The sequence below is a fragment of the Dipodomys merriami genome, unplaced genomic scaffold (genome assembly GCF_024711535.1).
Source record: "Dipodomys merriami isolate MVZ:Mamm:240054 unplaced genomic scaffold, mDipMer1.0.p SCAF_2, whole genome shotgun sequence".
NCBI classification, from domain to species: domain Eukaryota; kingdom Metazoa; phylum Chordata; class Mammalia; order Rodentia; family Heteromyidae; genus Dipodomys; species Dipodomys merriami.
Genome location: NW_027203381.1, coordinates 20413143 through 20430545, shown reverse-complemented (window position 1 = coordinate 20430545; position 17403 = coordinate 20413143). Strand labels below are relative to the sequence as shown.

The 17403-nt window shown below is 46.3% G+C and overlaps 1 protein-coding gene across 2 annotated transcripts in view; it reads right to left on the bottom strand.

Moving 5' to 3' along the window:
* Positions 1-1929: 1929 nt before the first annotated feature.
* Positions 1930-17403, bottom strand: part of St8sia5 (ST8 alpha-N-acetyl-neuraminide alpha-2,8-sialyltransferase 5) — a 65520-nt gene continuing 50046 nt past the window's right edge. For both annotated transcript variants that reach the window (XM_070029221.1, XM_070029222.1), the window contains 3 exons: positions 16461-16573; positions 12616-12708; positions 1930-11017 (listed from right to left, as the gene is read on the bottom strand). In XM_070029221.1, the coding sequence (XP_069885322.1) occupies positions 10549-11017; positions 12616-12708; positions 16461-16573 (675 nt within the window). In that variant the 3' untranslated portion in view covers positions 1930-10548. The remainder of the gene's footprint in view (positions 11018-12615; positions 12709-16460; positions 16574-17403) is intronic.

Here is a 17403-nt window from a genome sequence, read left to right as displayed (position 1 = left end):
GGGATGAGGCTAAATTCTGAGTGGTGCCCATGCTGAGGCACTGGCTGGTGGCTGGAGAGTCTCACTGGAAAACTTCATTGGAAGTGATTCTAGCCCTCCCATCACCTCTCACCATACCCTGCCCGTCATGAGACCACTGACACTAAGGAAAGAACTGTGTCTAGCATGTACATATCTAGCAGACAAAAACCAAGCTCCACAGCAAGAGTCAACAGGGGTCCTGGAAAATGTTAGTCATTGGGTGCTTTCATGGGGAAGGCTTCCATCAGTCCAAAGAGACAGATTTAGAGGATAAAAGCCATTGTCTCTACATCTCACAAAGCAGACAGGCCCCAACCAGATGGCTTATGTATGAATTAATCATTTTTTTTCAGACTCTAGTAGGAAGTCAGGGCTTTGTGCCTGCTAGGAAGGCACTCTGCCACTTGAGCCATACCCCCAGAACATTTTGCTTTTAGTTTATTTTTCAGATTGGGTCTGGTGCCAGCCTGGGACCACTATTTTCTTATCTCTTCCCCCTGCCTACCTGGAAACAGGTATGCGCCTCCATTTCTATATGCATATGTATGTATGTATATAATTTTATACACATACATCTTAAAAGTACACTCTGGAGGTTGGAATTCATACTTTTCACTTTCTTCTAAGAAGGTTAGTGCTCACAGCCATCTCTTTGATGTGACTCCAGCCTTAATAGAGTTACTTTGCTTAAGGAGAAGCAAGCCGAAAGAACTGTAGGACCTGTTTCTGTAATAGGGACTTCAAGGTTGACTTTTCCAGAAACAATGACTCTTTACTTGGATCTGTAGATGCCTGACTGAAAAGAGAAAGGATAAATCTTGGCATCTTTGTTTTTATTTGTATCGTCTCCTTTCCTTTGGGTCATATTCCTCCTCAGCTCTGTACATAGAGTCATGTTAATCATTTAAGGAGTCTGAAAACTGGTAATAAAGTTTGGTTAGCCTTCATTTTACCTAACATCAAGATAAGCCTTTTACAATGTTGTGTTCCATATATCAGTAAAAGAGACTGGAAATCTCCAATCATTGCACTAAACCTGAAATCACCTTGTATTCCAAAAGTACTATCTCTGCAGACAGATCACCTCATGGTATCCCCTAAGCAGAACTCAGCCCAACCTCCAAAAAAAAAAAACCAGTTATCTCTAATGGGAACCAAACTGTCCCCTCAAGTGATGACCGTGATCATGACTCTGAGAACGTCTCCAGAGCCACCTCACAGAACTGAAATGATAAACCAGACCATCATTTGACCAAAACTAATTAAGTATGGATACATCTATTCCCGCCTCCTCTGTCCTTTCCTTTTGTAATCTGAGAGCTCACGTCAATGTCTCCTAAAGATAGAGCTGAGGTGCTTGATCTCCTCCATTTTCCCAAGATGGCTATATTGATTAAATTCTTTCCCCGTCTTCTTATTTTGTAACTATACTTCTCCTCTTGATTTCTGGGGTGAATAGCCCAGAATTTCAGATCTGATTTGTTGAAAATCCCTGAAGCCAGGTCACTTATGCTCTAGGTCTTTGGGAACATTTCCAGGTATGAGCCTTTCTCACACCTCACTTGCTTCAGGCAACTCCAGCCTCTAGGAGCTCTTCTTTCTCCTATTGAGGCCTCTCTCCTATGTCACTGCACATTGCCAAGTCACACTCTACTTGAAACTGTCCTCATGGAGTCTTTGAGCCCTTCCTGTGAGCCCACTTCCTCCCCCGGTGAGGCTGAACTAATCAGACACCCACAGGCCTTTGGATCCTTACGCACCCCTACATTGCCCAAACACATGTCCAGAGTGACAATGAACTCCTTGGAACATCTTCCAACCTCCCCACATTGGGCACTGCTGTCAGTCCCGCCTCCTCAACATGTAAATGAGCATGCAAACAGGCACACACACAGATGCACAGCCAGAGTCTTTTGCCAGATGAACCATCTGACTGGTTTTATTGGTAGAAATTGAAGACCTTTCAAATACAGTGATTGACATAAAATACCCTGATGATGTTTTTAGGCCTTGAGTCCCAGGCATGACTGCAGAATCACTACTCCAGGACAGCCACAGGCAACCAGAATTATACCATAAGGATGTGAAGGAATCCATACTCCCAGGGAAATATTTTCATAAAATGAGGGGCCACTGTAGTCTCTCCTCCCCCCAAATCTCTCAGAATGGCACAGTATTTCTCTCAGGACCAAGGAAAGCAACCCAACAGAGCAAGAGAGGTTATTGTGACACTGAAGGCATTTGTCCACATCCCCACCACTATGCCTCAGACTCCCTTTCCTTCTCAGTCAAGGAAGCTCCATAGACCATCACACCGCATGGCTGGCAAAGCAAGGAAGGACAGGTTGAGGAACTGACAAAGGCCACTAAGGGTTTAGCTCCTGCCACCAACTCCTCAGGGGCAAACGCCTCTGCCTTCCCCTGATCCCCAAGACAGGGCCTTTGGGAAAGGGGCATCATGTTGAGCTGAAGCCACACCAGGTACAGACAATGAGCACCTGGCCCCAGGCCAAGCAGCTTCCACAGCTCCACTGCTGTTCCCCTCCCATCTGTCTTGGCTTCATTTGGGTTGTGGAGAACAGGGTGACTCCAGATGAACCACTGAGCAGTGTACTATCTGCTTACTGAAATGACATATTCATATATATATATATATATATATATATATAATTTAATGGTCCCAGCAACATGGCATTGTATGAGTTCTTTCTTCAGGGAAGTCAGTCTGGTCCAGAAAGAAAATGTTCAGGCCACCAAGTCCCAGCAACACCCCTAAACCATGTGTACAGAATGTGGAAGCCCCAGGGAAAACTGTCACAGAGTGATCATGAACGGAGAAACTCACTCAGGAGTCAACCAGAGCAAGGGTCACATATCCTCAGGGGAAGTAGACAGGAGGGCTAGCTGAAGCAGCGGGGAAGGGAAGGGTTAGAAGGCTGGCAAGAGCTGCCACTTGGGATCCACCAACCTCTTCCACAGTGCCGCAGCATCACCAGACCTGTCATGGCTCTTTGCACACTCTCACTTTGTTTAGGCCCTTAGCCTGGGTGACAGCCAAGTACAACTGCCTTCCCTTCCTGACCAGTATAGACCCTCAGTGCTGCTGGTTCTGGCACTCTAAGCTTGGCCCCCCAGACAGGAACACTATCAAACAGGCCTCTCCACACAGATGCTGGTCAGAGCATGAGGCCAGGAGTAAAGCCTAGGCCTGGACTAGACTCCACACCTGCCAGATAACCTTAGTAGAAAGAAAGAAGTACCACAGAGGGCTAGAGCAAGGACACAAGCCAACCCCTCTCCCCATCTCTAGCCACCCTTTGTTCCAAAAAGGCTTAGACACCCAACATAAGCCTTCCACCACCCATCACCAGAGACTTGAGACGTGCCACCACCATCTTCCTGATCTTCTATTAAACAGGAAGTTTATTCTACCCTAGCCTCCTCCTAGGGTGCAGGGCAGCCCAGTGGAAGGGTAGGGTGGGGGAAGGGAGAAATGGATGGTAAAGATGTTAGAAAATAGACACATTCACTCATGAGGAAACAGAACAATCGCATTCTTAAATTCAGAAATTAACTTGGGCCTGTCACTGCAGAGCCAGCTAGAGCTCCAGCTCAGGTCCTGGCACCTTGTGTACACATCAGTTAGGGATGCCATATAGTGGTAGGTGCAGAGAGGAAGCCCTTACCATGCCACTGACCACCTGCAAAGTCCTTTTGGAGAGGGAGGGCTGTTTCTCTGCCTTTCTGTCCTTTTTTCTTGGGGCAGAGGTCACAGAAGAGAATTGTCCAAGTCAGAGGGAGAAGCGAGTTGGAAAGAGAGAGCTTCCTCTTAAGTATTCTACATCATTAAGTATTGAACTATTTCATTTACATGAACTTTGGGAAATTGAGGGCTAATTACTTAAGCAATCAAGACTTTGATAGACTGTTCTGCATGTTTGAAGACAGAAGAGAGTCTGAAGTTCATGAGATGCCTCCTTGCCTTCTTAAAGACCTCCATGTTTGATAGGTTTTCAGTCGTCTCTGTCTAACTGTGAACATCACAGGGTAAAGTGAGTCAAGGCCCTTTTGTCCTCAAGCTCGTTACAAGATACTGGCTCTTCCACCAAATGGCCACAAATCACTGGATGGTTTCTGAGGTACATGGATGTGGAATTTGTAATGCCCTGGCTATTAGACTATTAGCTGCCATTTCTTGTTCTATCTAGCACCTGTTATCATTCTCTTGTGTTTATTATTTAGAAACCATGTTCACTATTATATGAGCTACTATGATGTTTAACTTTTCTTTTCTGGAGACATCTTCAGAAAGATGATTAGGAAACTTGACTCTGGCTGGAGGGAGAAGAGGTGGAGGGCAAAAACTAGATACTAGGTAGCTTCAATGTAAGCCTTTTCCAAAGGCAAGTAGACAGGTGGGGAGCATAATGAAGTAGCTTGGTGGCCTCAGTGGCTGTGGCGCAGTTCCTCATTGCCACCTTCATGTTTGTTTTGCACAAGTGGGTCAGGTAGGTCCTTCCTGTGCTACGGTGTGTAGTGTGGTAGTCAGCGTCTCAGGTAGTCCTAGGACAAAGTGCTCACCTGAGTCTCAACCTTCATAATCTCCCACTCCTTAGGTATGCTCACAAAATGGGAACAGATGATTTCTTAATTTAGGCCTCTGAACACTGGAGAAGAAATCTATTACTCTGCTTTAAAAAAAATCCCACAAAACATTACAGGATGTGAATGTATTTAAATTAGGGAAAAAAAGCTATCTGGTACCTTAAAAAAAAATCTGACCCTGGGAGCCACCTAGGCTGCCCTTTAACTTGTTATGTAATTCAGGCTACACTCAAACTGCCTCACCCTCCCAAGTGCTGGGATTATAGATATAAGCCATTACGTTAACATCTCTTCAAAGTGGTTAAGATGGTAAATTTCATGTTATATGGATTTTGCCACAATCAAAAATAAAAAGCATAAACAACAAGCAGACTTTTTAAAGTAAATAAACCTTTGATGTTGAGGTAAAACGGATTTTGTAAGTATTATAGATTGCCAAGCATTTGCTTTTGTTGCTAGGTTAACAATGGGTTATATTTTGTATTCATAGAAAACACAGAAGTTGGGTTGTATGCCAGATTCTCTTTTCCACTCTCTTTGTCTCTACTCAAGATTCCAGTGTGTAGTTCAAGGCAGCCATGGCTAGTGAGCTGGTGGCAGCTGCTGAACCACAGCAGGTGTGCATTCAAGGCCCAGGTGGCATGTCACAGTGCCAATGGCCAGGCAACACCATTTCTCTGCAGTCCACCATGTTAATAAGTACCCAGTTACTTCTGATGTAAATGATTTCCAGGCTGCCATTGAGAAACACACTGCTTTCCTAAGATGCTCTGAAGATGTAACCACCACAGACTAGCTTCGTTGGATTCAACCTCTCAGGAATAGTAGAGGGCACAAGTCAGCTGTAGGTATATCCCTTGTCTGACCTCACCTGCCCCTAGAGGGTGCCCTGGCTGTAGAGATGGAGCCAGCAGGTGTGTGGAACACAAAGAACCACCTGCCAACCTCCACCCACTCCCCCAGAGAAACAACCCCAAGCTCCCAGGCTTCCACTGGATATTTTACAATGCCCACTTCACTGGTTTCCCAGACCAAAAAAAAAAAAAAAAAAGAGACACTGTTGGTAAATCCTTCACCCACCATTCACTCTAGCCACATAAATGCAAGATCCTAACATAACAACAGAGTTCTGAGAAAAGGAAAGGAATATAAACAGAGTGTGTCATTCCATTCTTTTGTTTAAGTTAGAGAAAGCAGGTGAGTTAGCAAGCAAGTAGATGAGCAAGAAGATTATAACTGGAGAATCAACAAGAAGATGATGGAAGAGGCTGGGGAATGGAGGTACCAGGCTACAGACAGCTCACTCTGGGGCCCAAAGCTTACCAAAACCATATAGGGGGAAGTTTATGCCTGTCTTGGCACAAAATAACCAACAGAGACACACACACCTCCATTGACAATATCCCTTTGGTGGTGCTTACTTTATAAATGGGCTTTCTTGAACTGCTAGAACCCACTAGGTAATCCAAGACCTCATTGATGGAGTAACAGCTCCCAGCTCTGTGTCGGTGTTAAGGGCACAGAGATGACCTAGATTCTGCACCTTCCCTCAGATAAAGACAGACCAGCCACTAAAGACAGAGGGGCATTTATGCTGTGTGCTCGGAGTATATCCTAGCAAACAACAGTGATGCGATGGTCACTAGAGAAGTTCAGAGGAGGGAGTTCCCAGCCCAGGTCCAGAGGGAGGGAGTAGGAGCCTTACATGTTCATTGTCTGCAAAACTGATCAGATGAGGGGGGGGGGGAGAAGAGTGAGGAGCCATCCAAGGCGTTTGGAACCACTTGAACAAAGGCACAGAGCCTGAAGAAGTACCAGAGGATAAGTGGCAGAAGGGTTTCTGCCATGTCTTGAGACATGGCCTGTATGACTTGGTAAAGAGACTGAAGTTCATGACACTACATAAGCAATGGGCCCCTTAAAAAGGTATTTTTAGTTGTTAATTCTCTGAACGCAGAGAGGTCATTCAGATAAGCAGAGGCGGGAATGAACTCAAGAGATCATTATGAGTTGGAACTGACCAGATTTAGTGCATAATCATAGAGAATGAATCGGTTGGGAGGTAGGAGTAACCTAGGATTGGACAGAGGGAACCTGAGCTGACCGGCTAGTGTGTGGCAGCATGGTGCTAGGCAGCAAGAATCCTTGCAACAGCTAGCTGGTGAGTTTGGAGTCTCTCCCTTATTTTTCAGAGGATTAGTCAGAGCCCCTAGGGCCCATAGAGGTTCCTCAAGGTCATATCACTACTAAGCAGTAGGAGGGCAGTCTGCATCCAGATTATTCTTTTCCCTCTCTGAGTTGAAGACAGGCTGAGATCGGAAATGCGGTGCAGAGGCAGTCCCCCAGGAGACCCTGGTGTCCATGCTTCTGTTCCTGGGGAGTAGGAGACTGCAAGCAGGGACACTGGCCTGCAAGTGAGAACTCCCATGTAAGGACAGGAGATACAGGAAGCTGTGAAAGGCACGATTTCAACTGAGTTTTCCTAGTAAGAAAGAAAACCCTGAGGAAGCTTCACAGAAAGTGAGTCATGAAAGAGTCAGAGGAGGAGCATCAAAGAGACAGGAGGCAAGTCACAAAGAAACAGCTTGTTAGGAGTTGGGGAACAGGAATGCAAGAGCAGAAAGGCCAGCCCTGTCAAATGTTCTGTTTGATAAGAAGACCTAAGACATCGCCTCTGCTTTGGCAATTACAATCCTTATGCTGCCAACCTTGAGGATTCAGAATCAACTTTTACACTACCTTCTCCTCCTTCTCCTTGCTAACTGTCCCTGAACCACTTGACAGCACAGCACACAGCCAGCTACGGTGTGTTTGCAAGATGCTTCTTTTCATGACTATACACACCTTCTGCAGGAGGGCAGGGACTATGTTTTATTCATTACCTTTTCCCTGGTACTACTACAATGCCTGGCACAATGAGCACACAGCAAATAGATAGGCAATGACTGGCCGAAGCCCTCAATCCACTCTCCCTGGTTGTCAGGAAGCACCCGCTATGCTCCCTCCCCAGACTGAACAAAGTCACTGGATACCTGTCTGTTCTCTTCAACTCTAGGTGGATAAATGGTCCCACAGGCCAGCCTGACCTCAAACCACCCTTCTTTCTGCTTGGCTAAGCACTGAATTCTGTACTTCCTCCTGCTGCTTTTCAAGCTTGGAGCCGCGGTTTCAGCACAAATGAAGGTGGCTCTTTTGTTCATGGGGAATCAATGTCCCTTAAATAAGAATTAAACTGCTAGTCAGCACTACCCAGAGGGACAGTGATGGGGCTGCAGAAGAACACGATAGAGGGTTGCTGGAGTCAGTGCCAAGGTCTCCTGAGCCTTTGGAAAAAATATTACAAATGTGGCTTCAGGAGAAAGCATGCAGTCTTAGTGTCAGGAGACTGCAAGGGTCCCAGTTGAGTCTCTAGCTGACCATGTGGCCCTTGGGCAAATCACTCATGTCATCACTTAACTTGTACTCTTTCTGGGCATCTCTTCACTAGGGGCCTCGGTTCTATCAGGGGCCACTGTGAGTGGGTTAGTCCTGATGCAAGGGCAGGGCTGGGGAGAGGACCCAGGATAGCTTCTCTGAGTGTTTTCCCATTGAGCATATTGTTTCCATTGAGTACCATGTTGTGGAGACATTTTAGTCAGATGTCTTCTGTTCCAGCCCTGATGATGCTTGCTAAGATAGAGGTTGAAAGCAAAGGCTGTATAGACCTGCGACAGTACCAGGGTTCTGTAGCTCTAGGGCAGTGCCCTTCATGGGTGAGTTCCTGAGTTGCAATATCCTTCTTGGCCATCAGAGCCTCCTTCTTAAGTGGATCTTAGGGAGATGATGGGAGTTAAGCAGGGAAAGTGCTTAATGCAGGGCCTGACACTGAATGAAAGCAAACAAATCTCAGCTATTTTAATAATAAGTATTATTTATGGCTTAGATCCATATATCATGAATGCCTCAACAAATGGACACTGGAGATAACCTAGAGATCTTTTTAAACCTGTAATTGCAGAGATGAGAAAACTAGGCCCTGAGGGACAGGAAGGAAGTATCCTAGGACAGAAGCCACAGCTCCCTCATTGGACTATATCCCCAGCTCCTACAAGGGCCCTGGCTGGGAAAGATTCAAATCCCAACATGCTTGACTGCGGGGACTTTGATTCACTAAGGCTCTTGTCCATCTGGAACTAGAATCTTTTCCAGAAGCTCCTTCCATGGGAGAAATACACAGAGTCCAAGAAAACTATCACCATCCCTGACCTTGTGTACAAGTTTACCAAGTACGGGGCCATCTTTGTCAGTAGCTGATCTCCAACTTTTACAAACTTGAAGACTTTGGCCCCAGGCTGCCTGGGATCATCTCATTCAGGCCCAGATCCCAGAAGGCAGCATCTAGCACAGCACTCGGCATGAACACAAATTCTGGGTGGGCTGGCTGGTGTACAATACAGCCCAAAGGAGGAGGAGATATGGCCCAACAAAGAGCCTAAAGGCCAGCATTTGCTGTCTCTTTGATTGGGCCTGTGGCTTTGCCTGTAAAATGAGGTGATCAGATAAAAAGTCCCTCTTTCTTTTGTATTCCTGAAGGTCTTTCTTAGACACTTGCCTGGTAATAGGAACAGTGTGTATGATCTGCCTCTATCCTAGAGATAGTACCTCTGGAACCATGTCTTCCCAAGCCCAACCACAGAGCATAGAAGAACAGACATTTCAGAAATGTTTGAGGGAAAGAATAGCAAAGGGAAGGAGAGAACAAGAAAAGGAGGGCAAGCAGATTGAAGTCCCCCCCATGTTAATATCCTACAATCCCCCACAACTACATCTAAGTCAGCAACAATAACTATCAAGGACAGTCACATTCAGGGCAGGAACACACACAGGGGAAAGCAAAGGGAGAGAACTTCAGATATGAACATAACACATGAGTCCTCTCAGCCCAGGTGTAGTGACTTCCAGCCTGAAAGGAGCCCCAGTCTGAAGATGCTCGGGGTCTCTCCTTCACAGTGTAGAAACCTCCCCTAGGTTGGTATCACAGGCCCCAACTGGCTTTTACTGCTAAGCTCATGTAACAAGTCAGTGCTTTCCAGCCACCAGTTCCCATTTGGGAACACAATTTAGCAGAATTCTGCAGTACTGAAGAACGTAAAGAGGAACAGATCTTTATAAATAACTCCTGGTTAAAATGGAGCTGAAAATAGGGAGACAGAAAAGGAAGCAAATTGCTAAGCACTTATTGAGCCGATAACATTGGCTTGAAAACATCAGTGCAAATGGCTGGTCTGGTTTAATTTCTTTCTTGTCAAAAGGTCAAATACAGGGTGGAACCTAGAGGCACCAAGGCTGTGTGTCAGAAGATGGTTTGAAAGGGTGTGGCTCTCAGCAGCGAGCATCTCAGGGAGATGCTAACACAACTTCCCACTGGGACATTTTGGGCTTAACTGGATGGTGTATCACGATGAAGTCACTCGAGGCTCTGAGCCGCACTTCACTGGAAGGTCTGGCCACTGGACTGGCCTCTCAGCTCCGAGGCTCTAGATATAATTCACAGCTGAGTCCTGAATTCCATCTTGACTGTGTTCCAATGTCAAGTGTTCCGTCTCCTCCCTCTAGGCCATTTCTCCATAGGGCCAGCCTTTAGTACGGTCTGTGCTCTCTCCAAAGCTGGAATTGAATGGAAATGTGCTTATTCACTTGCAATGTCCAGGCCCCCTGATCCTGGGGCGGTGGCCCAGCTGCATGTTCTGAAGGGCAAGAAGAGAAACAGGGCAGTGGCCCAGGAGCCCTGCAGGCCACATCCCCCTGACTGGCTGCCCCAGGTCCCAAGCACAAAGCCAAACTACTGAAGGAGAGAAGGCTTGAATGCCTGCCCAACCAGGGGCCCCCAGCTGCACCAGGAAGTGGAGGAGGAGTCGGGGGCCGGTCTGACTGCCACCGGCATCAGCAGCAGCTGCAGGTGCCGGTGTGCACACGGAGGATGCCCCGGCTGTGCAAGTGCAGGAAGTTGAAGATCTCAGAGGGCATGGCGTGGAAGCCGGGGCGGGGCTTGATGTTGTCATAGTAATGGTGAGTGATGTAGAAACCTGAAGGGTTCATGGGGAAAGCCCAGAAGCCAAACAGGTGCACTTCCTCGCAGAGCTCCAGCGCCGCGGTGACCAGAATGAGGCCCGTGCTGATGCGCTTAGCACGCACCCCCAGGGTAAGCCAGTAACGTGACACGTTGACCAGGTACTGAGGATGGAAATAGTAGACGGCCTGCGAAGACTCAAAGTCATCCAGCACGTACTTGACGCGGATGGACACGTCGGTGTTGCGCGTGTTGTAGAAGGCGGGCAGCAGCACCGATGCGTTCTCATACACCTGCAGCACACGGTAGAAAGGTCGCCGCCACTTCTCCAGCTTGTGGAACCTGCGCAAGGGGGTCACAGCGTGAGAAACAGGGGACAGCACCCTTCCCCCAAGGCCCAAGGTCTTTTGCTTCCCCACTCCCACATCCTGAGGGCTTTACAAAAGGCGAGCTGGGGCTGGGAAGGTGGCTCAGTGGTACAGCGCTTGCCTTGCATGCATGAGGCCCTGGGTTCCATTCCTCAGCACCACAAAAGCAAAAGGAAAAAAGCCGGAAGTGGCGCTGTGTCTCAAGTGGTAGAGCGCTGGCCTTGAGCTGAAGAGCTGAGGGACAACGCCCAGGCCCAGAGTTCAGGGCCCACGACCAGCAAAAAAAAAAAAAAAGAAAGGTGAGCTGGGCCTCACAAAGCCACCTGTCCCTTCTTTCTCCACCTCTTCCAACTCAGCAGATGGAGGTAGGGCCGTTCTCTGGGATAGTCATGTATTTGTGAGTGGGTGCACAGAGGGTTAAATGAACCAAGAGAGTGAATACTGAGGGTGTGGCTGCAGGGAGAGGGCTTAACCCCAAAGAGCGAATGAAATGGCCCAGGGCAGGCAACATATGGGAGGGGATTGAAGAGCCTGGACATTACTCTCAGTCTTCCCCAAGATTCTCAATGATGGGCTCCAAGAGAACAGTCACCTGGTGCGACTCCACCCCTCCCCTGGCCTCTTGGCCTACCTCTCACACCTTTTTCTGTACAGGGAACAGGCCTCCCCCATGTCCCTCACTCCGCTCTGGACCTCCTGGCTCTCTGGGCATCTGATGCAATTGAACAACTCACCCTACCCATCACCTGACTCGGACAGTGTGAAGATGCCCCTCCCCTAAAACATTCCACAGATGCCTCCTCCCTTCTCTCAGGACCAGAGCTGAGGGGTTTTGTTTCAGGTTTTGCTTGTTTGGTTTTGTTTTGAGATAGGATCTCACTTTGCAGCCCAAACAGCCCTGAAACTCACAATCCTTCTGCCCCTGCCTGTGGAATGCTGGGATTGCAGGGTGTGGCTCAAGAGGTAGAGAACCAGCCTTGAGGAGAAAAGCCAGGCAAGAGTGCAAGGCCCTGAGTTCAAGCCTTGGTGCCAGCAAAATTAAATAAAATAAAATAGGCTCTGTTGAGGGATAAGTGTCAGCAGGAGGGAGAGGGAAAATGTAGAGATATGTTATATGCGCATATGAAAACAGAATAATGAAACTTGTTGAAATTGTTTTAAGAAGGGGTGAAAAGGTGATAGAGATACAGGGTGAGTTTGGGGTACACTGTATTCATGTTTGGAAATATTACAAAGTAACTCCCTTATACAATGTATGCTAATAAAAACCAAAAAATAATGTCTTAGTAAGTACATTTTGAAAAGTAGAAATGAGGGACATAATTTTGATATTTTATTTAATCCAATATATAAAAGCATGATCATTTCAACTTGTAATTATAAAATGAGATATTATAAATTATAAATGAGCTATGTTTCACCATTGTGTTCCTAGTATGCCTTTGTGTGTGGTTCCTTTTACAGGCAGCCAGCACAACCCCATCAGGACCAGCCATATGTCCAGTGTCCAGTGGCTGCTGGTGACTGCTGACCACCAAAGATCAACACAGTTCTAGAACGAGGGACACTAACCTCTCAGTGATGATGCTGGGGTTCACAGTGACCACATCTGTCTTCACCCCCACATCCGCGGTATACTTCTCTGAGATGGGGGGCAGGTTACACCTGGAGAAGAGATAGGGCAGCCTCATGCAGGTGGTCAGCCATCTGCAGGTGGCTGGGGAGGATATTTGGGGAAGGAAGGGATGCTGATTATATAGGTGTAGGGATACAGAGATGGTCACCCGGGTGGGACCTCAGCGCTGGGTAATAAGACTGCGGTTGGTCTTTCTAATGTGGTATAGGTAGGGAGAAAGGGAACAGAGACAACATCCAGGAACCAGGGAACAGGCGCAGCACTTGTTCAGATGCATTTTGCCAAACTTCCTTCTCTACCATTGTACTTTTTGAAACAGTGGTCAATGGTCTCCATCAACAACCCCAATAAGACCTTGCCCAACTCTCCAGGTTAGCCAGAGGTCTCATTTACATCTCATTATAGTGTGATTTTATACATGTACCTCCCTGGTTTTTCATCTAGACTCTGAGGAACCTTATTAGGTAAACCATTCTGCTGGTTTGTAGAAATGACCTCTCATTTCTTGGAAAGTTCTATAATTATGTACATCTTCTTAGAACAGTCATTAGCATAATCATGAAGCCCTACTCATGAAAGTATCTAAGACTGAGGGCTTAATGGTCAAGCCACCATTCTCAGTTTTCCTTGGGGTGCACTATTGCTTTATAGTCACTCCTGCTTTAATAACGTCTAGCTTTTGCTTAAATAAATCTACTCTGTTAAGGACTGCTCAGTGCAGCTGGGCACTGGTGGCTCTGTAATCCTGTCATGCCTTTAATTCTAGCTCCCCAGGAGGCTGAGACCTGAGGATACTGATTCGAAGCCAGCCCAGGCAGGAAAGGCAGATTTTTGTGGCGATTTGTTATGACAGAAATAGCAAACTAATATAGCTCCAAACAAGTAATTATAAGTAAAAAAGAATAAGATATATATATGTAAAAGAACAATTTTTAATGAGAAAGGAATCAGTAAAAAAAAATTAAAGTTACTGATTAGCTTGGAGGGAGAAAGCAAATCAGCTGATACAATAGCTAGATGTAAACATTCAACTTCTCAAGAGGTTGGTTTGCAAATACTTTGTAATTTTATTGTTTTGCTTCATACCAATGGAAGCATTGCAAATATTTCTTTACACCAAATGTTAGATAACAAATAAATAATAACTTTGAAAAGGAGAGTGTTAACTGGGTGGAAGTAGGATGCTACTGTGCATTTTCAACAGAGGTCTAGGGCAAAGGCCTAGAGGAAGGGAACAGGAAGCATTGAGGATGACTAAAACCTAGGGACTATAGCTCAGGAGAGGAATGGTACAAGGTGAGGTAGAGCGGGAAGAGGGAGCAAGACACCAAAGGATCTGTCCCTCCTCCAGGAAGTACATGGGTACAAGGAATAACTATACAGAAGAAATGTTTATAACAGAACCAGGTCTGCCACACATCTTCTGTCAACACACTAGGGAGGGCAGGTTTTATATTTCCTTTAAAGATGGGGGTGGGCAAGGGGTGGCAGTCAGTGAGCTGCTGTGAGGTGCCAGCATCTTACATAGCATTATATACAATATCAGTAACCTTTAGGACAGATATTGAAGTCCCTGAGTTGTAATAGAGAAGCCAGGCATTTAGAAAGTTCAAGGGACTTGATGGTTTGGAGTGGTGGAGGGAGGGCAAAGGGCAGACCTGTCTGACCTTGGGCCCAGGGCTCTTTCCCAATACGCTACCATCCAGTAGGGACATTGCCTAGAATATGCCTGAGACTCCTGCATCTTGAGAACATAGGGTGGGCATTCAATGAGATTTGTCACTGCTGTACTTTTGGGACAAAATGACAGTGACAATGATGAAAAACTCTGAGTGTCTCTAAAACTAGTGTAAACCGTGATGTGCTATGACAGGTGTCGGATGGAAGGACAGTGAATTCCCCAAGGGAAAAGCCGTTGTTATAGCCTTAAGCAAGAGATAATGTGGACTAACAGGAAGAAGTCAAACCCAGGCCTGTGTCCCCATTTCTGACTGTGACTAGCCACATGATCTTTGCAGAGAATGTCAACCTCTCCACATGGATTTGTTTAATTTATAAAAATATACTTAAAGGCATTAAAAAAAACAATAACAGGACTTAAGATATCTTACATTGTTTATTCCATCATCCAAAATAAATAATGTCACCTGGTCACCTTACCTTACCTTTGAGAAGGCAGAAGCAGAATAGTTGAGTCACTCATCTAAGGCAAGTCAGCCCCTTATTCAAAGTCAGGCTGCCTGGCTGCACAGCCTGGAGGCCTGGGCACCCGCTGTTGCATCCTGAGGGTCCTGCAAACTATCCTCCCACTTGCTCTTTTGCCTTTTCATTTCACACTCATTGTCTGGGTGCCTGGGCTATCCAAGCTACTGGAATAGAACAAGCCAACCCACTTCATCTTGGCTATACATGCCATGTAAGAGGTAGCACCAGGTTCTGTGGAAGCCTCCAGAAGGCTGCATGGGGAGCACTGTGGAAGGAGGTGGTTATCCTTGAGTTGAATTTGGAAGGACAAGGGAACAAACAAAACTGGAAGGTAGAGGCTAGGGTAGGTTGGGGAACATTCAAGCTAGAAGGGACAGGATCTGGAAATAGTACAGCTGATTTTTTTTGGACACTGTTGGTATGTCCCATGTAAGAAGCACTGACAGCTTTGGGGGCATTTTATCTCATTTAATCCTCAAATTCTGAGGAAACGACTGTATTAACCCCACTTTGCAGATAGGTAAGATGACTTTACTGAGGCCATTGCCTAGATGAAAGTTTGGGTAAACCTCAAGACCTGTGAAGCTCCCCAGAAAATATCTTACAAGAGATTTCCTGCCTCCCTTAGCAGTGGTATGGCTAGACTCAGGGAGAGATGTGAGGCTAGAGGACTCTAAACTCTTGATTATGGATGCATTGGGCATCCACAAGGAGCACAAGGGCTCACCTGGCCAGCAGAGGTTGGTTTGTGTGACATTATATGTACCCACCCATCAATGGTGGCAATACTACTTCCAAGCTTAGAGCAGGCCATTGTTGGCTTCCCTCTTCTAGAGACAGAAGCCTGGGGTAGCACTCAAGAATCCAAAATGTGTAGAAACTTAAATACTTCCAGTTGCATCAAACCTCCTCCACCCATTCATTCTCATCACTGGCCACCAGTGGCTGATGGATCCATGCTATAGTTTCACTTGAAGCTTTTATATTCTTTTTAAAAAGATTTATTGTAATTATAATGGTAATATAGAAGGGATCACAGTTATTTAAATCAGGCAAAAAGTACATTTCTTTTTGGACAATGTTACCCCTTCCCTTGCTTTTATTTTCAACCCATCTTCTTTACCCAGGCTAAAGAGGAAAGCAAGGATCCCCAACGAGATAAAAAGGCTTCCCACACGGAGAAAGAAATACAAGGATCAGTCTCCAGCTTAGTGAGAGCAAGCTGAAGCCACAAGTTCACACCAGTGCTTATGGGAGGGGAATGTGGGTGCTCCAAGGACTCCATCATCAGCTGTGTGACCTGTAAGTCTTCAGGGCCTTACATCTGGAGTGCTATTTTCTTTTTATATGCCTCTTATTGTACAGATGTGGAAACTGAGGGTCTGAGAGCTCAACATAGCCTTCCCAAAGGCATAAGGCTGGACAGGAAGGGATTCCTGAGGTCCTGGGTGTATGCAGGGACAGCGAGTAGTGGATGAAGCACTCAAAGAGCAGCAGCTGGGCAACAGAGTAGGCTTGCACAGGGCAGGGTGCATAGTGGGAGGACCATGAGAAAAATGGCAGGTCGTTATCTTACCGGAAGACAAAGTCAGCACTGTTGATCTCCCTCCCACAGCGGCTGTTCTTCAAGATGCCTCCATTGCCCACCACTGCACACTTCTTAAACTGGGACCGATAGTAGGGCATGTCCTGGGGAGACACAGACACAGTGTCAAAGCTAACACCTTCATCTGGAGCCCTCCCTTTTGTAACCACATCCACCTCTGTGAGCTCTTGGTCCCATAAAACAGCCACACAGGAAATGTGAGGGGAAAAGTGGTTTCCACTGAATACACAAGAAATGTGTTCAAGAGACTTGTTACTAGTCTCTTCCATCTCTATCACCCAGGAGTCCACTGGGGCACTCTCAAGCACATTCCAGTGGGCAGCTTCCAAATGGAGGGGGCGTCCCATGGAGACCACACTGCAATGGGGCCATCAGAAACCAATGCTATGCTCCTCTGTAGGATTCTGACCATGTCTACAGCCGATTTTCCCTGCAGGGACAGGCCCACATTGCCAGGCCAGAGAGAACAAGGCATCTCATAGTCAGTGGGAGAAGCTGCATCATTTGGCCTTTACAATAGGAAAGGGGGGAAAGCCAACATTATATTTGGAAAAATCATCAAAGGCTTATAATTTTTATGAGTTATTTCCCAGACTCCTGTAAATCAGGAACTAAATCAGGAAAATATCCATTACTAGGCTTCATCCAAGAACTGTGGAATCAGGATCTGCAGGGCTGGGTAAGCTGAAAACATTTTATAAACCCCAATAAATAGTTTCCTTAGGGAAAATTGGGAAAATGCTACCCTGTGCCACAAGTTTTTATTTAGGAACTGGCACATCTGGCTTACCATCTGTTTTTACATGGCCTGTAAGCCAAGGATGGATTTTTATATACATTTTTTCCTTTTCTTTTCTTTTTTGTCAGTCTGTGGGGTTTGAACTTTGAGCCTGGGCACTATCCCTGAGCTCTT